Consider the following 24,159-nt stretch of genomic DNA (forward strand, 5'->3'; position numbering starts at 1 on the left):
AAACTTATAGAGAACATGAAAAAACCTTCCCTTTGTTAACTGGATTCTCTGATAATGCACAACAAAGCAATTTATATGAACAAACAGAAAATGCACCTGGGGCACAACCCAAGTGCATTAAGTCTAAGTGAGTGGGCGAGGGTCTGGCAGATGGAGTACAATGTTGGCAAATGTGAGGTCATCCATTTGGTAGGAATAACAGCAAAATGGATTATTATTTAAATGGTAAAAAATCGCAGCATGCTGCTGTGCAGAGGGACCTGGGTGTCCTTGTGCAGGAATCTCAAGGAGTTGGTTTGCAGGTGCAGCAGGTAATTAAGAAGGCAAATGGAATTTTATCCTTTATTGCTAGAGGGATGGAGTTTAAAAACAGCTTGGTTATGTTGCAGCTGTATAAGGTGCTGGTGAGGCCACACCTGGAATACTGTGTACAGTTTTGGTCTCCTTACTTGAGAAAGGATATACTGGCACTGGAGGGGGGGCAGAGGAGATTCACTAGGTTGATTCCGGAGTTGAGGGGGTTGGCTTATGAGGAGAGACTGAGTAGACTGGGAGACTCATTGGAATTCAGAAGAATGAGGGGAGATCTTATAGAAACATATAAGATTATGAAGGGAATAGATAAGATAGAAGCAGGGAAGTTGTTTCCACTGGCAGGTGAAACTAGAACTAGGGGGCATAGCCTCAAAATAAGGGGAAGCAGATTTAGGACTGAGTTGAGGAGGAACTTCTTCACACAAAGGGTTGTGAATCTGTGGAATTCCCTGCCCAGTGAAGCAGTTGAGGCTACCTCATTGAATGTTTTTAAGGCAAGGATAGATAAATTTTTGAACAGTAAAGGAATTAAAGGTTATGGTGAGCGGGCGGGTTAAGTGGAGCTGAGTCCACAAAAAGATTAGCCATGATCTTATTGAATGGCGGAGCAGGCTCGAGGGGCCTGATGGCCTACTCCTGCTCCTAGTTCTTATGTTCAATGATTATCCTTTTCTAGAATCTTCCAGTGAACTCAAAGCGAATTTTTCCAGCTCTGAGCGTTCAGGAAAATGTCTTCCCGGCATGTTCTTGCCTCCTTGACTTATCTTGGAAACAGGTATAGAGCAATGATGGTAACTTGCCTGTCAACAATGGGAAGCCAATTAAAGTAATTATGGAGGCAATTAGCAGGCCTTTTGGAAGATTGTGGAATTTTGCCAGCGGCACACAACTTTACCCAAACCTAAGACCCAAAAGTTACATTTCAAAAAACAGCAAAATGCTCCAAGACCAGTGGTTAGGTGTGCAGTTATTGTATTTCTAGATACAAGACAAGCAGGTGATTAAACTAACATGACCCACCAAATAGAAGTATAATCACGTTTGTTATGATTAACCTATCCAACACTTTGGAATAGGAGGGGATAAATTAAATTTCAGAGTCCATTTGCTTCCAAGATATTCTGTTCTAGGCTTGGTGAAAAGCCTGGCTCAACAGGGACACAGTTGAGGGAAATTATGCAACATATCCAGATCAACCTGAACAAGACTGGTGCCAGAGGTACAAAACTTTCCCTGCAGTACCAGCTAAACATTCTTGCATTTGACTCAAAGGTTGTGGGTTCAACTCCAATGATGTGAAGTTGTTTCTGGAGAATGTTGCATTGTTGGAAATTATGTCTTTTCAGTCAAGATGTTAAATCAATACCTGTTAAATCTATCTGTCCAACTTAAACCCATAAACTGTATATTCATAAATGCTTTCCCAGACATGGGGGTAAAATTCCACTTTGGAATTTTTATTTGAAATCCAACATTCTATAGCACAACAAAAGATGAAAATAATACTTGAGGGAGGAGGAATATCTGTAAAAAAATGAAGTGGTAAGTTCACAGACAGCTGTTAATGAGTGTTTGATGCTCTATTTCTGGGTTTATAGTACACACTTCAGGTTAACAGCTGGTTCTTATTTTAAATCAATAATCTAAACAACTAAAAACCTACTTTAAAGGCCTGTCCCCAAACATGGCTCCATTGAAGGCCAAGGCTCGTAGTACAGAAGGCTGCTCAGCAAATTCGACGAAGGCAAATCGGGTTGGCTGTGTCTCATCTCCTGCCATACGTACAAACTTCACCTCGCCCACCTGGCTGAAAAATTCTAGTAACTGATCTGCTGTTGTAGTCTTCAAAGGAAAAACAAAAGTAACATGATTACTGTCACTGTTAGAAAAGAATGCACCCACCATTATGTACCCACTCATTCAGCAATAATCCTGCAATCCCAGTCCAGGATTTGGAGCACTGCTCAACTGTTCTATGTTTCAGAAGACCGGCACAAAAGTGCTGTAGAACTAGAGCGTGGGTAATCAGAGCTGGCTCTAGGGCTGAGGAAGATTACTCAAGCCTCAGCGCTGGGACCAGTGACATTCATAATTTACAGAAAAAATTAGGAATAAAACAACAATTTCAAAATGAGTGGTCAATACCAAATCTTTGGCCAGGGAAATAAGGGGTGGTGGTGGTGGTGGCGGGGGCAGGGGAAGAGAGGTGTGGCAGTGAATACAGAGAAGGAGTGAGACAAAATGCAGGAGGACATTAACAAATTTGCAGAATGGTTGCATACTTAGCAAATAAACATCAATATACATATTAATTTGATTTGATTTATTATTGTCACATGTATTAGGATACAGTGAAAAGTATTGTTTCTTGCATGCTATACGGACAAAGCATACCGTTCATAGGGAAGGAATGGAGAGAGTGCTCGGTCATAGCTAGGGTGTAGAGAAAGATCAACTTAATGAGAGGTAGGTCAATTCAAAAGTCTGCTGGCACCAGAGAAAAAGCTGTTTTTGAGTCAGTTGGTACGTGACCTCAGACTTCTGTATCTTTTTCCCAACGGAAGGTGGTAGAGATATGTCCAGGGTGGGTGGGGTCCTTGACTATGCTGGCTGCTTTTCCGAGGCAGCGGCAAGTGTAGACAGTGTCAATGGATGGGAGGCTGGTTTGCAAGATGGACTGGGTTTCGTTCACGACCCTTTGTTGTTTATTGTGGTCTTGGACAGAGCAGGAGCCATACCAAGCTGTGATACAACTGGAAAGAATGCTTTCTATGGTGCATTTGTAGAAGTTGAGAGTTGTAGCAGACATGCCAAATTTCCTTAGAGGGGTTGGTGAACTTTCTTAATTATAGCGTCTGCATGGAGGGACCAGGACAATTTGTTGGCGATCTGGACACCTAAAAGCTTGAAGTTCTCGACCATTTCTACTTCGTCTCCATTGATGTAAACAGGGGCATGCCCTCCACTACACTTCCTGAAGTCTCCTTCATTTTGTTGACATTGAGGGAGAGATTACTGTCGCCGCACCAATTCACCAGATTCTCTATCTCTTTCCTGTACTCTGTCTTGTCATTGTTTGAGATCTGACCCACAACGGTGGTGTCATCAGCAAACTTGAAAATTGAGGAATTTGGCCATACAGTCAAAGGTGTATGAGGAATATAGTAAGGGACGGAGAACATATCCTTGTGGAGCACCAATATGGAGGATGATCATGGAGGTGGTATTGTTGCCCATCCTTACTGACTGCGGTCTGTGGGTAAGGAAGTCTAGGATCCAATTGCAGAGGGAGGAGCTGAGCCGCAGGCCACAAAGTATGGAGATGAGTCTTGTAGGAATAATGGTGTTAAAGACTGAGATGTAGTGTATGAATAGGAGTCTGACGTAGGTGCCTTTGTTATCTAGGTGTTCCAGGGTGATGGTGTCTGCTGCCGTGCGCCTGCTGCGGCGATAGGTGAACTGTACTGGATCCAGGCAGTCTAGGCAGCAGGAATTGATTTGCGCCATGACTAACCTTTCAAAGCACTTCATAATGATGGATGTCAGAGCCACAGGACGATAGTCATTAAGGCACGCTGTCTGGACTTTCTTTGCTATTGGGATGATCGTTGTCTTCTTGAAGCAGGTGGGGACTTCAGATTGCTATAAAGAGAGCTTGAAGATGTCTGCGAATACCCCCGCCAGCTTGTCTGCGCAGGACTCGAGTGCTCGTCTGGGTACCCACCTGGGCCAGTTGCTTTCCGTGGGTTGACTTTCGAGAAGGCTGCTCTGACGTTGGCAATTGTGATCTCAGATACAGTTCGTCCAAAGTTTCCAGATGGAGGATGTGCTCTCGCTGGCCTCTTGCTTAAAACGGGCATTGAATGCGTTGAGCTCATCGGGGAGGGGTGCATTGGAGTCGATGATTTTACCTGCCCTCATCTTGTAGTCTGTTATGTCTTGAGACCTTGCCATAGTCGGCGGGAGTGCATGTGGCTAGCCTGGGATTCTAGCTTGGTCTGGTACTGTCTTTTGGCATCTTTGATGGATCTCTGTAGATCATATCTGACTTTCTTGTATAGGACAGGGTCGCCTGACTTGAACGCCTCAGACCTGGACTTCAGCAAGCAGTGGATATCCCTGTTCATCCATGGTTTCCGGTTGGGAAACATGACATGGTACCAGGAGTAGAGCGCTCTGGAGTAAAAATGCACCAACTATTCCTTTTGACAAAGGAGTCAAAGGGTAGAAAGGGAAGTAGAGTGGAGGCCACAAGCCGATCAGCCATGATCTTATCAAATGATGAGCAGGCCCAAGCAACCAAACAGTTGACTAGTGTTCCTAATTAATCTGTTCACATGTATACTCATATGACTAAAAGCAGATTCATAGGGGTATCAAAAAGGGAAAGCAATGGGATTCATTTCTAGAAGGCTCAAATTAAAAAGCAAAACAAAGTTGTACAGAACTGCAGTTAGATCACAATTGGGTGTATTGTGAACTGTTCTGGTCTCTGCATTATATTAAAAAATTGAGGCACTGGAGAAGAGGTAGAAAATGCTTTACTAGAATATCAGAACTGAGAGGTTATACATATCAGGAAACACTGAACAGGCTGAGGCCATTTTCTCCAGGTTGAGGGGATGATTTCATAGATGATTTCATGATGAAAGGTTTTGATAGTACAAGCTGACTGAAAACGTTTTCACTTGTGGGGGAGACTAGAACTAGGGATCACAAATATAAGACAGTTACTAATAAATCCTAGAGAGAATTTGGAAGAAACATCTTTTCCCAAGTGTGGCGAGAATGTGGACCTCGCTACCATAGTAGTAGTTCAGGCAACTAGTCTAGATACATATATGGAGAAGCTAAATAAAAATGCACTTGAGAAAGGAATAGAATATATATTGAAGCTTTCCAAAAATGTCTCTGTAACTATGCATTTAGACTGCTTTCTCCAAATCCTGGTAAATATCCTCAATTACACAGCATAAAGGATAATGGCCTGAATTTCATGGTCGGTGGTAAAGCAAAGGCACTTATTGCTGACCTCGAACAAAACCAAATTAAGATCTCGCGATCTCTATGACATGGACTCTCCCTTTCTTGAGGCTAATTTAAATTGGGTGCCAATTCATGTGATTTCCAAGCATATAGCAACAAATGATTGGTGTACATAATTTCAATATAGATGTTGAAACCATTGTACCAGTTCATTTAAATTCTCAATAGCAGAAAACATTTTTACGAGGAAGGGGAGAATTTAAAAGCTTGACAGTTTTATCAATATAAATCAATTAAACAAGTTACCTGTGAGTTCAAGTTTCCAACATAAATGGTTCTTCTGATTTCTTCAATCTTGGAAGGGTCCACATTTCCCATTGTTGGAGGTTGAGAGTTTATTCCTAATGCTGTGAGGGTAGGATCAAGTCCCGCTTGCAGTGCTCCCAGTGTAGTAAAAGGGACAGAAGCAACAACAGCTCCCATTGTACTCGCAACTGCTTCAACTGTAGTAATCTGTCAAAAAAATGTAATTTGGGAATTAGTCAGCAAAATGTTTTCATTGAACTAAACAATTTCTTTTAGATCAACTATTTTGTTTCAAAACATGCTGCATCCTAACATTCTGAATGTACACGTGAGCTTACAAGAGAAAATCAACACCGAGCTGAGCAAGGAGACTATTAGGAGAGGTGACCACAAGCTTACTCCAAGATGTGGGTTGAATGAAAGCCTTAAAGCAGGAGAGGGAGGTCGAGGGGTTTAGGCCGTGAGTTCTGGAGCATGGACCAATGATGGGGTGAAGAGAAGTGGGGAAGGGTGCTGTATTCACATTCCCCAATACAAATTCCACCACGTTGCATTTCTTGTTCCAACTCAGCCAATGGCTGCCAATTTCTTTGCTTCCAATGGTCACTAATTCCCCCTCATAGGCTGCTGCCCTTACCCTTTAAACAAGTTTAATACTGAATTTTACAAAGAAAACTACCTGGCCATCCAGTTGCTGCTCTAATTTCATATATTATGCTTGTCAGTTATATTTATGCTTCCACTGTACTGCAATGTAAATATGAAAGGAATGTTTTACAGGCACTTTAAATGTTACAATGTCACATACGGAAGTAAGGGGGTTTGAAGTTGGGACTGGGAGCAATCCTGCACCAGATATCAATCCTGTAGAAGCGGCAGGAGCCAAAAGGGACACGGCTTTGGCTTCATCTGGGATTTTACCTGTGAAAGAAACAAAACAATTACTTAGGATAGTGGAATCAAGTAAAAAAAAGTTTATTCTCCCATCTCAAAAGCACAGATTGACTAATCTGAGAGCTCACTTCTAGATCCTTCCAAAAACATACAAACAAAGATGTCTTTTTAACCTACTCTGTAATAAAATTAAAATAAAATGCAAAACTGTCAAAACTGTAAGCAACCATATATTACAGGAAAAGTTGTTTTAATAATTAAAAATGTAGACAATAATTTAACACTTTGAGCTATGGTCACCTGTACTTGAAACTTATTGGTCATGTACCATACGATATCAAGCATGGACGCTTTCCCCAGGCGATCACTCTCAGTGTTCGAAAGTTGTGTTACACACGACAACCGTTCATGTTGGCTGCATCACTACTAGCACACAGAACATCAGATACAGAAAAGAAGAACATTTTTTAAAATTCTTTTTTTTTAGTCCCCAATAAAATGACATAGCCAAAATCGAAGAACTGATTTTTTTTTAAAAAATTAAAAACCAGTTAAACAGTCGCAGCAAGACACCATAATTGTTTATTTATGAGATTATATTGTTTCACGTAATTCAATTTGTCCTGGATACCATGATAAATTATAGCTCTAAAATTTCACATCTGTTTACTTTGCCTATGGAACAATAGTATATATGTGCATCAGCACAAATTATTTTACAGTCAACTGATCACCAGTTACTGTGCTAAAAAGCTGGGATGGGGTTGGGTGGGGAAAGCTGACAGCTCAAATCGTGTGCAGCCCTTCTGTAGCTGAAGTGCTTCTTTGATGAGTTACTTAACTGTCCTTTTCTTCTTGACCCAGGTAACTCAGAGTTGATCTCCTGTAGCATTGATTAGAGTATAGTTTTCATTTTTACTTGCTAAGATAGAGCGGAGTCCCTTTAAGATTACTGCTAAATTATTCTATGTGGAAAAGAGGTATAAACAGGCAAATACTGAATTAAGCTTCTGCAGATCAGTGGCATTTTATAATTCTTCGACTCTTGCCTGTAGATAGAAGCCAGGTTATCAAGGTCAGAAAGATTACCAGGGAATAACTGGCTTTGACTTAATATTTCTGACAATTTTGAGGTGTGATGGAAAGAGTTAAAAACAAGAGCTTCACAACCCTTTGATAAAATAACTAATTAATTTTATCCAGCAGAAGTGCTGCAACAAACAAAGCTTTTGAGCAACCAAATGGTCCTTGCATGCTCCAAAGGGAGGAGTGAGGATAAAGGGTATGGGTACGATGGTGTGAGAAAACTGCTGCTACTGCCACAAGCACATCCTTTTAGTCTTACAAGCTTCTGCAGCAAAGCAGAAGCCCATTCCTGTCCCCCATGCAGCTATACGCTGCTCAGGTTATTAAGACTTAACTGTTGCTATTAACACTGAAAAAGAGAGATGCAAGTAATAAGTAAAGCAAAAGAAGTAAAATGAGAAAGACAGAGGGAACAAGTATGATAGAGTGATAAATGAATGATCAAATGAGAGAAAGCTGCAGGCAGGTAGAGACAAAATGGTAGGATGGATAAGTGTTGGAAAGTAAGGGACAATGAGCAAAAGTAGAAATTGTAGAAAAGGGAAGAGGAGAAATGGGGTTCAACGAACAAAATGTGAGAAGACAGTGCAAATTTTGATTAAAAAATTAGATGGGTGCCAAGTCATACTGCAACAATATTTGGTGTGTCACTACATGTAGTTAAATGATAGATGTGTTAATAAACTGGTTCATGGCTTTTCTATGTCTGCTGGTCTATGTTTCTTATATACAGAATTTGTCATAATGAGAATATCAGAGAGGTTATTGGATTTAAAAAAATTAAACTTGTGCATCCTTTGTTAGTATAGAATTATTTTGATATTCCATTAGCTACAAAACATTGGCTATTCCTGCTGTAACTCATTCTGATACATTATTGAACCCAACAAACCCAGTAATAAGACTGGCTTTTCAAAATGCTGATACTATGGCTACTATATTTACAGAGAGTGCAGGGGAGGCCAAGGAACCTGGCAGGGGAAGAAACATGTACATCCTTTTGAACCTAGACCGCATTATAGTTTTTTTTGGATCAGTTTTCTATCCAACAGCCAGCCAAATGGATCACCTGGTCAGTGGCCAGGAGGAAAGCCAGCTGCAGATGGTTGCAGTTAAATACTCCTGGGAACAGTCCACAGCACAATAGTGATGAAGGTCAGTTGACAGCGAGGAGAAGCCGTGATTGAACAGGGAAGGACGAAAAAAGCACGAATACTCCCTGCCCTGTAAAGGCAATTATCTTGTGACTTCAGTACTGTCTTTTTTGACCTGTTCCTTGACCCCTGTGAAACCCACTCAGCACCTGTCAATTTTAAATTGGGCTCCCAACTGCATCCTTGGAGTCCAACTTAAATATTATCATATCAGACCATATGATCTCACTGAATGGTGCAGCAGATTTGATGGGCCAAATGTCCTATTTCTGATCCTATGTCTTATGGTCTATGGTTAATGAAGTGTTCCATCTCATCATAAAATGTCAAGGATACCACCAGCTTAAAAGTGCAGTGGGCACATGCACAGAGGGTTAGGTCATGCCAGTTTAATCCCCTACCCAATCTGCTCCACCTTATAATAGAAGTTAATATCAAGACCTGTGGTTTTGTTGCTCACAGCATCACAACATGGTGATGTTTTTGTTCCCCAGTGCTGAAAATCAAGGGCGACAACAACAAGCTTGTCATGACTCTGTCATGACTTTTTACATTCAAGTATTTCTTAATGTGAGTGCTACTTGACAGTAGTGATAGTAAAATCTTCAGAATATGTTTTAAGATTTCACTTTAACTCAGATACCAGTCATCTATAACAACCCTTGTGCCTTTGGAGGCCTGGGAAGAATTTGCCAGAATTTTCCATAGATTTGTCCAAGTTTATTGTTTCTTGCCCAGAGAATTGTCTAAGGGTGGTTGCAGCTGAGTGGATAGTACATGAAGGCTTTACCATATCTGAATGCATCAGACTAGACAAGACCAGCTGGCCTTTGCCATACGTTCCTGCATAAAAAACGCAGCAAATTATTGATGCCAACTTTAGCTTCCAGACGTACTGTGAGCAGCAACAACATGTATGAATTTCAGTGAACAAGACATAGAAGTTAACTACCAAATATACTCAGGCTCCAGTTTTTGTATTAAATCACTATCTCTGAAAATGTATCTTGTGGTTATTGCTGAAATTATTAGCTCAGAAGTTTAAAACAATTTAAAAAAAATATTAGTTCAACCTAACTTTACTTACTAAAAACAATCAGTAAAAGCAACAACTGAGTGAACAAATGCACCATGTGATTTGGTAGTCATGCAGAATTGGAAGGTCCCAGGTTTAATCTCCAGTTTGTGCTCACCATAGATAGGCCAGAACAAGGGAATGGAAAGACTATAAGCTTTAAATAGTGAAGAAAATTAGTTAGGGTTCACATTTTCGATCACTGTGGTCTGTGCTTGAAATCGTAAATGTGGATACTGAGCGAGGATAAAATTCAGCCCTGCTGGTTACTTTTGCCCCATAGTTCAAAAGACAACTGGCAATACTAATGAAAGGTTATCAATCTGAAACATTAACTCTGTTGCTTTCTTCACAGATGTTGCCTCTCCTGCTCAATATTTCCAGTAATTTCTGCTTTTATTAACCAAGCGATGTTTGTTGTCAGAGCGCACACCTAAAAATGCTTCTGAGTAAAGAGCTAAAGAGCTATTGGCACCCAAGCAAACTGTACAGTAACACAAGTCATCACCTACGGATTGGAAAAAAATGCCAAAACTTAGGTTAAAAAATAGAAATGCAGTTTCAGGCAAACAGAACAAGTGTGTCCAAACACGTGCTATATTTGAGGACAATATAAAGTATTACTTTATAAAGGATATATCACTGGCTTTTACACCCAAAAACTTTGAAGTGTTTTGACATTCAATTAATACCTGAAATCACTGACGGCCAAATTAAAAATCTCAGGGGCAAAATGGTGAAGGTCATGCAGTACGCTGCACTTTCATGTGATCAAATGCATGCTCTGTTTTGTACCACACAATGAACTTATTTTAATAATGGTGGGGGGTGGCAGAAATAATTACTTCCAGAGACTTTTAAATGCACACAAGTGCTAGTGTCACTACACAGAATACAGGGGAAAATCAGGTTTGCATTATATTAATTACTGTAGACAATTTGGTTAAAATACTGCACATTAAAGCACCACTGTTTTTTAATCATTTAGTAAAAATGTCTGATGCCAGTCTGTAAAGTCATGTGTGGTATAAAACAGAGTTTTTTTCCACTATAGCCACAACTCATTATCTATATAATGTAATAACATTGCTTCCAAAAATGCTTCTCATTAACATATAGCTATCATTTACTAAAATAGAAAAAGAGATTTCACTGTAGCAACCACAGAAAACGTGATGGAACCAGTCAAAGAATCACTTTATATATCAATTGAAATTTCAGTCTCATCCAAAAAGCTCTCAAATAATTGTTGAAAACAAACTCTAATGGCTTTAAACATAAGGTTTCGCATCATATTATAATATCAAGTAACAACAGAATAAATTTATCTTAGCATCTTAAAACAAAATGATATAATTATAAACTACTACATCTAAAAAGAACTCCACTCCCCAATACATACATACACACACACACACATACACACACACAGACACGCACATCAGGAACTGATTTATTAAACAGTATCTTCGTTAGAGAACATTTATAAACAACACAGTACAAAAACAGAAAGGTTAAAATGCTTAAAGAGAAGATGTATACAAGGGACAAATAAAAAAATAAAGACAGGGTATCCATCTTGGAAGGTGTCGACGGGCAGTCTCCAGTCATTATTCCCCCCGTGAAGGTTTTGCTTGGTGTCAGCATTAGTGGCATGGCAAACAATGCCTACAGTAGGCAAGTGCACAGGTCTGCCTTCGCCAGTCTAGTCATCTACTAATGCACACACATCACAGAGAAAACATACAAAACCAAATTAATATTGGTACTGGGATTCCATCGACCATTAAATATGGTTAATAAAGAAAAATCTTAAATTAATTAGGACATATTTCAAATTACTTGAAAACATGATATACCTGCAGGAAAAGAACCAGCCACTGTTTTGGCTCATATATGAGATAATGCAGCCACTTGTACTTAATAATCCCATTAATACTAAACCAGCTTTTGGAATTGGAATGGAACAGTTGCCAACATAAATTAAAGGAATTAAAAAATGGCTCACATGACTTGATACTGCACAGATTCAAGTTTTTTAAATGTCTGTACACTGAGCAAAAATCTTGGTTTGCTCCTACAAGATTGCAAATTCCATTATCATTATTGAAATGGCACATAAAGTCACAAAATATAAATTTTAATTTGTAAAGGCCAAAGCACAAATTTCAAATAAGAAATATAGCAAGAATCAGACCATTACTCTAAGCTTTGTTTAATGTTCAAATAATCATTTTAAAGTCAAACTTTATCTGCCATGACATCTTTCTCAGTTCTCTTTGGTAGAACAGCACTACATTATTAGTTACCCAACGTTATTATGTATATTATAAAGTATCTCCAGAGAATATACTTTCAAACCCTTAAAATGTTTATCAGACCGGTGAATCGCATTTTAAAAAGATGTGTGAATGAGATCAAATATTATAAATTCTGGTGTGGACTGGAAATTTTTGTGACAGATTCAATTACATTTAGGTTTTACACGATGAAATCAGTATGGAACAAAACAGTTGAAACAAGTTACTGAATTTCAGTAGGACACTAAAACTTCCGACAGTAAACTTAAATCCTGTCTATGGCTAGCTTCTGCATTTCTTCAGTCAGTAAGACCTATTAGCTTTAAAACTTAAAATGTTAGTATGGAAGTATGTTAATTTTTTTATTCATAATACTCTGAGGGATAGAATAAAATGTATATCTTTATAATATCTTGGTTGGTATTTTCTTTAATATCGGTACCTTATAATTCTGTGGTCTCGTGTGTCCACAACCTTTGCATTGAACAATGCATGTACAGACTCTCAGTTGCTGTCAGCTTTACACAATATGATAGTAACACTGATAGTTACAGCATTGTTAGAAAGCACGGCCACAATGCTGTGTCAACCCTGGCAGCTGGGAGCACAGTATCAGCTTCATAGTACTTTCAAGAATACAATGACCACTGACTAGCCTTAAAAATATTTACTCAGAATAAATCAAATGAAAAAATTAAATCTAAAGATTTGTTTCAAAACCCATCTTTTGGTTTACTGGGCCAAAATTAAGATATTGATCCAGAATATGCAGCAATAACAATGCTGTAACTATCAGTGTTACTATCATATTGTGTAAAGCTGACAGCAACTGAGAGTCTGTACATGCATTGTTCAATGCAAAGGTTGCTGTCAATTAAACCCTGTTCATCCACAATTTGCATTGTTGCAGTCTTCACAGGTGCAATAAATACAAATGGTAATTTGACAACAACCTTAACTTTTTGCACACTATTCTTGCTGTAAATAAAACATTGGAAATGTTCAGCTTTGTTGAATGAGACATAATTGAGCTTTTCTACCATTTTTTATAATATTTTATTTTCTACCCTAATTTCATGGTTATGTCACAACATTTATTTCACTTTCTGTAAAATGATTTTTTTAAAAACTTTCTGTAAAATGATTTTTTTAAATGAACTATTCAGGCTTTTTACTTCTTGGTTTCCTGTCAGAATTTTTCTAGCTGATTAGATCGCTTGACGATTTCACTGTTGCTGAACGTCAAAAAGACTACACCTGATTAAAAGTCGCACTGGAATAGAGAAAATCAACCCTATGGAGCCCACTAAATTTTTGTGGACAGCTTTTATTTAAGGAGCATTGACTGGAGAAAACATTAACCAGAAACCACTCATCGTAGACCCCACTGCTCATCCACCCAGCTTCAATCTTGCACAGCGATAGTGGGCCCTTCTAAACCATTTCTGGACTGGCTAAGTCCTCTGAGAAGCCACCCAACATCAGTGAAGATGGCAAGACCATCCAGACTGCAACTGTGGTGCAAGCCTAACAATGACTCATTTTGTTGAGGAGTACCCATTGGCTAACCTTGAAGGTGGGTTTAAAGAATTCTAACTAGCCACTAACAAGGTGATTGCTGGGCTCTATGACTACGCACACACTAAATAAATAGTTAGGCCAGCGGCAAGCACTGCCCTTGCAGTACTGCTGTAAAAAACAGGTCAATGTTTTTTGTCTATACTTCATGCTGTTACTTTCTTGCTTGCTTAAAAAAAGGATGGTCAAAACTGAGCATATTCCAATTAATAAAAATTAGTATTAATATTTGTCAAAGCACAGGATATCCCTAACTAGTGTTTTTAAAAAACTAATACTTTAGTATTAAATGGCTTGTATAATGTTATTGACTTAATACATGGCATCAAAGCATTAAAAAAGCATACATACACAGATTATATATTGTCATGCCTCACATCAACGACTTTAGTTTAATCATTTAGCTTCTGGTTGCAATATGATTGGTTGCAGATAAACCTAGCAACAAATCCTATGCCACATTGCACAAACTTTGCGCTATTTGACACAGCCCAATAGCCGAGGCACACACTATTGCAAAATGCTTTTAGCAAGACTAAAATTGATAGGCTAGTTAGATTTCAAGGACAAAATAAAAACCATAGTCAACTGATATGCACAAATGATTGATGGACCACAATGCAAGATTAGTAATTAATGCTTTATATGTGCGGCTGAAATTCAACTGCCTGCTCTTAACTTATCTGTTAATCCATTTAAAATGACTAGATGAACATTTTCATTAAAATAATGGAGCATATTAATTACTAATTTTGCACAGTACAATTTTTAACCCAAGCCTCCTTTCACATTTGATTCCAATTCCATTGCTTCTCAAGGGACAATTTTGCCTGTCATGAATTTTGAGCTGTACTTTTAATGCAATATTCAAACATCCACAAAACAGGCCCAATGCTTAACACAGTGATAAACATTCCAGACAATGGAGTAACCGGTGTTAAATGAAGACCACTGTCCACCATCAAGAATCCTTAGAAAACTCTTTCCCTCTGCTAAAAAGTGGATGTACATTAAAATAACAACCCGAGAGCTGATAGATTTGCAACAAAGCCTTAAATACCTACCTTCGTTGAAGGGTACAACTATCAGGCCTCTGTCTATAAAAACCACGTTTGTTAGATGCTGGGCCACACCAACACTCACAGGATCGTGATATTTAATGTAACATACCCTTGACGAAACTGGGATAGGCGAATTGCTGCAAAAAGAAAAAGGTCAGAATAAGTTCATTAGGTTTAACTTATGCTACAACATATTCTTCAAAATTACAGTAATTGCCATTTCTAAAGCGAAACATCTCAAGACATTTTCCAAGATGCTGAACTGTTAGCAGGAAGGAGAAAGGGAAATTGTAAATAGGAATGGAAACACAGTTGAAGCAGTGGCAGAAAAGGAGGTAACAAGGTAGCAACACTGAGACAGGGTGTTCTAAGGAGTTAGGCTGAAGTGGCTTTTTAGAAAATTAATTCCTGGAAGTAGGCTTCACTGGCAAAGCAGCATATATTGCCAGACTCCAGTTGTCCAAAGATGGTGGTGCAATGCCTTCTTGAAGTAGATTGATACAAACAAATGGCTGGTTACGCTACTTGAGAGGGTAATTCAAGTCAACCATGTTAATGTGGGACTGGAGTCATATATAGGTTAAGTTGGATGAGATGGGAGGTTTCCTTCTTTAAAGGAATTTAGTGAACCAGTTGGCCAAAACACCATGGTAGGATTTGAACTTTCATTCTCTATTATTACACACGAACACAACCACTAAAGTACCACAACTAGCTGATGGACTACTTGTGAATAGGAGAGCAGAAGAAGCATGCAACAAAGTAGGGAGAGTGTCAGAAGAGTGCTGGAGAAAATGTTGGGATATTAGTGTTGTTGTTTTTGTTAGCTTGAGTATCATACTACCAGCCTATATTAAATATTTGTCAGTTTTTAAAAACCACTTTAACAACGAAGTTCTCAAGAGATTTGCATGTAAATACTACTTCCCTAACCAGGGCCATACATTTAACTGCAGAAATTAAAACTGCAGTTATATGGAAAGACTGGAGGAGCAGGGATTGCTCCCTGAATGAGGACTGAGAAGAGATTTGATAGATGTGTATAAAATCATGAAGGATTGAGATCATTAAAGAGAAATGGTTCCCGATGTCTGAAAGCTTACTCAAGAGGCTGCAAATGTAAAGTGATTAGGAAAAGTTAGAGATGTGACTTGAAGGAAAGCTTTTTATAAAAAAAAACAGAACGAGTGGTGAGCGTTTGAAATAAAATGTCTGAGTGGCGGCAACAGATTCAATAAGATCCCTCAAAAGCTTAAAAGAGAAAATTTTCATTATGGGGAGCAACTGTGAATAACTGGATTGAATTTCAAAATAAAAGGTGCAGGCCTGATGGGGCTGAATGATCTCCTTCTGGGCTATACAATTACACAATTCCACAAAATTACCTGAACTTATTTCATGCAGCACCTCTGCAGCCAGCAGACAAATCTTTGAATCCAAATCCCAAAAGTAAAAGACCAGTGTCTGATTACGTCACCCAGCTCTCTCCCTCCTCTCCTGAAGCCAATGATTCAAGCTACAATATATTTCCATGGATGGTGGTAGGCCCCTCTACTTCATTTAAGAATCAAGCCCACATGAATCTACATAGTGCACGCCAGTTTTCACCTTTAATACTATCGCAGAAATTGCAACCTACTTCAATAGGAATCACTGACAGCTTTAGAAACTCGAGCCAGTAATCTTTTAACAATCTGCATTACTCTTAACTGGATATCACCCCAATTGTATTTAGGTACAGTAAAAAATTTAAACTTCAAATCACAGTTACAAAACGTTGTGTAAGGAATTCTCACATGTATTGACACATCTAAAATTATGTAAATAATGCAACTGGAAAAGCAAAAATGTTGTAGTGAACTTTTGTAAAGCTTTATTCAGTCCCAGCTTGAACACTGTGTCCAATCTGGTCACCACACTTTAGGAAAGATGTCCTTCAGAGGGGTAGAGGAGATTTATCAGAATAGTTCCAGGGATGAGGGATTTTAGCTGCTGGGTTAGGTTAGAAAAGCAAAAGAAACCGAGGGGATATTTGGAAGGTGACCAAGATCAAGACAAGTTTATATTAGGCAGACAAAGAAAAGCTGTTCCCATTCGCAGATGGTACAACATTAGATGGGCACTTGAGGGAAATAAACTTGCAGGTTTATAGCTGGGACTGACTGGATTGCTTTGCAGACAGCCAGCATGGACTCAATGGGTTGAAGGAGCTCTGACAGCGGGCCACCTGTTCTTGAGTCCCTTGGCGTGACACTGGCAATATGACCACCCAACCAAACAGCAACACGGACACCAACCTAGAATCAAGATAAGTGAGATCAGTGTCACTGGGACAGGTAAGCAGGGCCTGACAAAGTGATGGGAGGGGCAGCAATTGCTAAGGTCAGGTGGGTGTTTCCACAGCTGAGGGCCACAGAGTGAGCAATCAGCCATAGAATGTCAAAAGACACAACTAGCCACTTAGATGGACAATTTAGTGATGGCTAGTGAGTGGGCTGCACGAGTGGCTCAAGATTGAAAACAGGCTTGTTCATTCGCCATGAGCCCATGGATAAGATTAAATACGTTTAATATACACCGAATGTTTCATAACGAGTAATTGAAAATGCTTAATCATTTATATATTATAGAGCTTTCAATTTCAAATGGTAAAAACAAAAGACATTTTTATACTTTGGACTTGGAGGGAATACATGGTTTTAAGTCAATGCTGTGCGAAATCAGCATGCATCTTACTTCACTTGCCCTTGCTTTATGTGAATATCACTTCAGTCATACTATAGGAAAACAATTACGTGGATGGAAATCACCAGAATGAAGCAGCGCTGTGCATGGGCAACAGTCAACAAAATGTCACTTGGGCTACACTCAACCCACAAGGGCCGCATGTGGCCTTGGGCCACAGGTTGCCAACTAGTAACAGCCTTTGGGCAGGAATGCCATCCACCACCCTGTCCATTGCTGAGAGAATTTAAGAGTGTGGAAGATTAAGGGAACTCCAGCATCTGCCTTGCCTCCTGATTCTCCGACCTCCACGCTCCTCCAACTCCAGTTCCAAAAGGCCACTTTAAATTCCACCTTGACCCTTTTGATGGTAAAATGAATCAGTATCACTGATCAAAACCTACTTGGGTAAAAAGTTATTTTTTGTGGTGTCAGGAGAGGGTGATGGGTCAAGTACCACCTCAACAAACTCAAGAGGCACTTCCATTACATACATCTAAATCACAATACAATATACTGGGCTCTTTAGACATCGTAGCTGCTTACTTCCTCTATTTTTTCTTACTGAGAATTTACTCAGGATGTGCTTTCCACCAGCTGTTAGATGTTTAGTGGAACATCGAAGAAATTCTATTTATGCATGGATTTTTGTCAATCTGGCTGACCAGGAAACCCCCCCTACCAACAACAAATAAATTCCAGGCATCTGTGCTTTTGTGTCCATTCCTGTGTTCCTTTTATGTTAAACTTCCTTCTAATCATTATTTTTGGTCAGTCCCAATGCTTATTGATTATTTCCTTAACAAATGACATACCTATCCTTTGATCTACAATCAGGGTACAAAACATAGCTACCCACATAATATATTTTAAATAAATAAACTTGTGCATTTCAATGTACCACGGGTTCAAAACAAAACTTTGTGGGATATTGTAATGTTCTGTCTAAGGTGTAGTGGGTTTGAACAAAGGAATGTGGTTTGCACATGTAGATTCAACTAACAACAGGTTTTATTGAAAGAGATGTCCCTACAGACTACAAGTTGAAAGTTAAACAACAGCCTGTGGCAACACCCTAATGACATCACCATCAGATCACGTGTTCAACTCTTAAAGCAACCTGCAACCCTTTTAAATATATAACTGATATATTTGCAGATATATATATTGCCCGTAACACAATAAAAACATCCCAAGGAGCTCCACAAGAGCACAATTAGATCAAAGTTTACACCAAGCCAAAGAGACTTTTGGGCAAACAATCCAAAGCTTGAACCAAGAGCTAGTTTTTAAAGAATTCTTAATGGAGGACAGAGATGCAGAAACAGAGGTTTAGGAAAAACGTCAAAACCTGACTTATGGAGCTAAAGGTATGGCCAGTATAGATGATGTGGAGATGCCGGCGTTGCCGCACATGAGGGCGGCCTCAACCAGGATCTTGGATTCATGTCACACTATCTGTAACCCCCACGACTTGCCAGGGCTTTCAAAAGCTCACTAACTGTCCTGGCAGCGCTCCGAAAGCTAGTGGCTTTTGCTACCAAATAAACCTGTTGGACTTTAACCTGGTGTTGTGAGACTTCTTACTGTGTTTACCCCAGTCCAACACCGGTATCTCCACATCACCTCAGGCAGTCAATAGAGGTTTACAGCATGGAAACAGGCCCTTTGGCCCAACTTGTCCATGCTGCCCTTTTTTTTTAAAGCCCCTAAACTAGTCCCAATTGCCTGCATTTGACCCATATCCCTCTATAACCATCTTACCCATGTAACTGTCTAAACGCTTTTTGAAAGACAACATTGTACCCGCCTCTACTACTACCTCTGGCAGCTTATTCCAGAGACTCACCTCCCTGTGTGTGAAGAAATTGCCTCTCTAGCCCCATTTGTGTCTCTCCCCTTAACCTATGCCCTAATGTTAGAGTCATAGAGGTTTACAGCATGGAAACAGGCCCTTCGGCCCAACTTGTCCATGCTGCCCTTTTTTTAAAAATCCCTAAGCTAATCCCAATTGCCCGCATTTGGCCCATATCCCTCTATACCCATCGTACCCATGTAACTATCTAAATGTTCTTTAAAAGATACAATTGTACCCGCCTCTACTACTACCTCTGGCAGCTTGTTCCAGACACTCACCATCCTGCGTGTGAAAAAATTGCCCCTCTGGACACTTTTGCATCTCTCCCCTCTCACCTTAAACCTATGCCTTCTAGTTTTAGACTCTCCTACCTTTGGGCAAAGATATTGACTATCTACCTTGTCTATGCCCCTCATTATTTTATAGACCTCTATAAGGTCACCCCTCAGCCCAGAGAAAAAAGTCCCAGTCTATCCAGCCTCTCCTTATAACTCAATCCATCAAGTCCCGATAGCAGCCTAGTAAATCTTTTCTGCACTCTTTCTAGTTTAATAATATCCTTTCTATAATAGGGTGACCAGAATTGCACACAGTATTCCAAGTGTGGCCTTACCAATGTCTTGTACAACTTTAACAAGACGTCCCAACTCCTGTATTCAATGTTCTGACTGATGAAACCAAGCATGCCGAATGCCTTCTTCACCACTCTGTCCACCTGTGACTCCATTTTCAAGAAGTTATGAACATGTACCCCTAGATCTCTTTGTTCTGTAACTCTCCCCAACGCCCTACCATTAACTGAGTAAGTCCTGCCCTGGTTCAATCTACCAAAATGCATCACCTCGCATTTGTCTAAATTAAACTCCATCTGCCATTTTTTTAGTTTTTAGACTCCCCTACCTTTGGGAAAAGATATTGACTATCTAGCTGATCTATGCTCCTCATTATTTTGTAGACCTCTATAAGATCATCCCTCAGCCTTCTACGTTGCAGGGAAAAAAGTCCCAGTCTATCTAGTCTCTCCTTATAACTCAAACCATCAAGTCCCAGTAGCATCCTAGTAAATCGTTTCTGCACTCTTTCTAGTTTAATAATATCCTTTCTATAATAGGGTGACCAGAGCTGTACCCAGTATTCCAAGTGTGGCCATACCAATGTCTTGTACAACTTCAACAAGACGTCCCAACTCCTGTATTCAATGTTCCGACCAATGAAACCAAGCATGCCGAATGCCCTCTTTGCCACTCTGTCCACCTGTGACTCCACTTTCAAGGAGCTATGAACCTGTATCCCGAGATCTCTGTCCCATGAGAGAAATTGGGCTGATGACTAAGGAATACTGTTTGTGTTAGCAGCCAAAGGCAATGACTTTGGTTGTCTCAATGGTTAATTGGAGGAAATTTCTGTTCATCCAGTACCGGTATTTAGAAATCTGTCAACTTTTGCTTTAAACATACTCGTGGACTAAACTTTCACAACCCTCTGGGTAAAACAATGCCTCTTCATCTCAGTCCTAAGTGGCTTCTACCTTATTTTGAAATCATGCCCTCTGGTTCTAGATTGCCTCCCCAAACCAAGACAGGCCCAGTTTCCACAATCTCTCTTTATTAGACAGTGTGACGACCATCCTGGGAAGAAGTCTGGCAAACTTTCATTGTACTCCCTCAATGGCAATAATATCCTTCCCTAGGTGAGGGGACCAAAACTGCACATAGTACTCCAGGTGCAGGCTAACCAAGCTTCTATACAACTGAAGCAAGGCAAAGCTACTCCTGTACTCAAATCCTCTTGAGATTAAAGGCTAACATACCACTAGCCTTACTATTTGCTTAGTGCACCTGCACATTAGTTTCCAGTAACATCCAGGTCCCTTTGAACATCTACACTTTCTAATCTCTTACCGTTTTAAGAAATACCCTGCACATCTGTTTCTCCGACTAAAGTGGTTAACCTCACACATTTCCACATTATATTCCATCTGCCATGTTCGTGCCCAGACACTAAGTCTGCCCAAATCCTCTCAAAGCCGCTTTGTATCTTCCTCTCAACACACATTCCCATCTAGCTGCCTCATTTGAAATTTGGAAATAATACATTTGATCCTCACATCCATGTGACTGATCTATATTGTGAACAGCTGAGCCCATTAACCAATTCCTAATCCATGTCAGTATATTACCTCCTATCCCGTGTGCTTTAATTTTGCTAACCGACCTCCTGTGTGGGACTTGATCAAAGCCTTCTGAAAATCCAAGTACACTAGGTCCATCAATTCTCCTTTATCAATTTTATTAGCAACATCTGCAAAAGACTCCAACAGGTTTGTCAAAACACAATTTCCATTCATAAATCCATGTTGCTTATGCCAAATCAATTCATTATTATCCAAGTGCTCATTTATGATATACTTTAGGGCAGAATCTAGCATTTTCCTCACTACTGATGTACGGGTAACATGTCTGCAGTTCCCTATATTGTCTCTCTCTCCCTTCTTAAATATGATTGATGATGGCAAGTGTGAAAAGAGGAGAGGGAACCTTAACAATACCAGTCAGAATGGAAAAGAAATTGGGTGATCAGGTTTAGTGTGAATAGGGTTGAGATACAGGGGGCTGCCACCACTCCAGCTTTCAATTGTCACTTGGGAGGTTACCAGAAGGGTGACAGATATCTATGATACCATGCCAGCAATCCTTTCAAAACAAAAATATCTAATCATTCTGAAAGGGTTTTTTGGTGGAAGGTGGAGACTTAACTGGAGGAGACTTAACTGTTTTTTTCAATTTTTCCAGCAACATCCAGTCTGCTGTACAGCAACAATGCCTACCTACATGCAAATAAATTTGATACTTAATTTTCTGCAACAGCTTTGCTGGATAAAGATGGACAATTAATCTTGAGAGTTGTACTTAAGGTTTTCAATCTTGTTATATTTAATAACTTCATTTCCAATTAATGCAAATCTAATTTTTGAGAATCATATATTAATTTGAATTAGCTTTCATTGATCAATGTCTGAATTGAATGCTGGGCTCCATGTTAAGTTGCCTATTTGCATTCTGTTGCTAATTTCTTAAGAATGATGGATGCAGAAATAAAAATGAGGAATGACCTACAGGAATTGTATTCCAAGGTCTTGTGTATATAATGTTAATGTAGGACTGAGTAAGTACCACCCACACAGTGATGTGAGAAAGCACATGACCCAGTGATCAGTGTGGTGTTGAGCAGAAGCAAGTATCGACCTAAGCATGGAAACACTCTCCCAACATGGTAGCAGAAATGGGATAAAAACTCCCAAGCTTTACCAAAATGCAGAGGCAAATTGAAATGCTGGAAGACGGAAAAAATATTCAACAAAGCATTCTGAAAAGAAACTCCTAAAGAGGCACAGCAGAAAAAATTGCCAGAAAACATTCTAGAGAAAAAGCCTGGAAGCTGAAGGCAGAGATTTAAAATTCCTTACTGAAGCAAAAGACTTCACTGAATTTCCTTTGCCCAGCTTCAGAGTGCAGAGTCACCAGAATCCACAAGCTTGAACTAAATCTTTTAAAATTCCAGGCTGCAGCCAGTCCTGAGAACTTCATTAAATAATTCAGTGTCAGAATTGTCGTTTGAAAGAAAGCCATTGATAAAACCTGATCTCAGGGTCGTAGCCTTATTTTGGGAATGTCACAACAGTCCAGCTCAGTAAAAAGAACAAGCAGACACATCAATTCGACTGACTTGACAGTTTAAAAAGTAAACTTCTGTACAAAAGAAGTCTGCACTGTTAAAAAACATTTTACAAAAAGAATACCATCACCATTGTGTGGAGGCCACCAAAAATTGGCAGAATAAAAAGAGAAAAAAATTGCCTCCAAATTGAGTCCAACAGCTCAAAGGACCAAGACTTTTAGTTTTAAGATTATGTAGAAAAAAAAGATTACTGCACAGCCATTCTTACAAGGGCAACAACACTTAAAAGCTGTAACTGTAAAAAAAATGAAATGACCATGGATCAAAATTCCAACTCAGCACATCAGTTTGGACTTATCCAAGGGCCAAACCCAATGTGGCATCATTGAGAACATTTTTTAAAAAACTAATGAATTTTGTCAGATCTCAGTAAAAAAAATTTTTAAATCAGGAAACCAGATCAATACTTTTAATACTGTTTTGGTGAATTTGCAGAAATAATCCTAATGCATAGAACTGATGAATCCTCAACCAAGCTTCGACAAAACTGCAAGTTGAGGAACGTGCTGGGTTTAAAAAAAGGCACAGAAAACCAGAAGCAAAGTGATGAAACAGAAAGGAGAGTGACCGAACAAACCGCATGAGGGCACCAGAGAGGCAGGCACTTTCCAGAAATCCCAATGGTATACCTTTTTGAAGACCCCGACATGTCTCTACAACACAACCAGCAGCTGTCAACGAATGGCAAGACATAGCCCTGCAGCAGGCAGAGTAATAAAAGGTTTAAGTAAAATCAGAAAATGTCTGCATCAAAGCTAAACTGTCAAATTTGGATTCAAGCTGAGTACATACCTTTCAAAACACACAATAAACTGAAGTCTTCAATGAACCAAATTGTTTGAGATTTGAACATACTATTTCTGAGAGGTCACAAAGGTTATCAGGAGGAAATAACAACCTATAGTCCCACATTGGCAAATCGAAGCTGCAGTTGGGGGAAAACAATCAGGCATAAAGCCAGGCACAACAACAGACAGAAAAGACACCCAAAGAAATTGCGACCTTGAAGCACTCCTTGAAGAACCAATATATGTTCCTAGAAAAACGGGAGGAATTTTTAAAAACGCTAAGTTGGAACTGTCAG

General features: G+C 39.4%; 1 protein-coding gene across 6 annotated transcripts in view; it reads right to left on the reverse strand.

Moving 5' to 3' along the window:
• Window positions 1-24,159, reverse strand: part of srek1 (splicing regulatory glutamine/lysine-rich protein 1) — a 66,120-nt gene that overhangs the window by 34,371 nt on the left and 7,590 nt on the right. The window contains exons 2-8 of one of the 6 annotated variants that reach the window (XM_078215031.1): window positions 23,868-24,000; window positions 23,705-23,772; window positions 14,759-14,892; window positions 6,802-6,924; window positions 6,416-6,528; window positions 5,608-5,814; window positions 1,979-2,157 (exon numbers count right to left, since the gene is read on the reverse strand). In XM_078215031.1, coding sequence (XP_078071157.1) covers window positions 1,979-2,157; window positions 5,608-5,784 — 356 coding nt within the window. In that variant the 5' untranslated portion in view covers window positions 5,785-5,814; window positions 6,416-6,528; window positions 6,802-6,924; ... (1 more) ...; window positions 23,705-23,772; window positions 23,868-24,000. Of the gene's footprint in view, window positions 1-1,978; window positions 2,158-5,607; window positions 5,815-6,415; window positions 6,529-6,801; window positions 8,482-14,758; window positions 14,893-16,918; window positions 16,960-23,704; window positions 23,773-23,867; window positions 24,001-24,159 lie in introns of those variants that run through there. The other 5 variants (XM_078215029.1, XM_078215030.1, XM_078215028.1 and 2 more) reach the window with 5 other exon arrangements.

The sequence above is a fragment of the Mustelus asterias genome, chromosome 6 (assembly GCF_964213995.1).
Source record: "Mustelus asterias chromosome 6, sMusAst1.hap1.1, whole genome shotgun sequence".
Taxonomy (NCBI): Eukaryota; Metazoa; Chordata; class Chondrichthyes; order Carcharhiniformes; family Triakidae; genus Mustelus; species Mustelus asterias.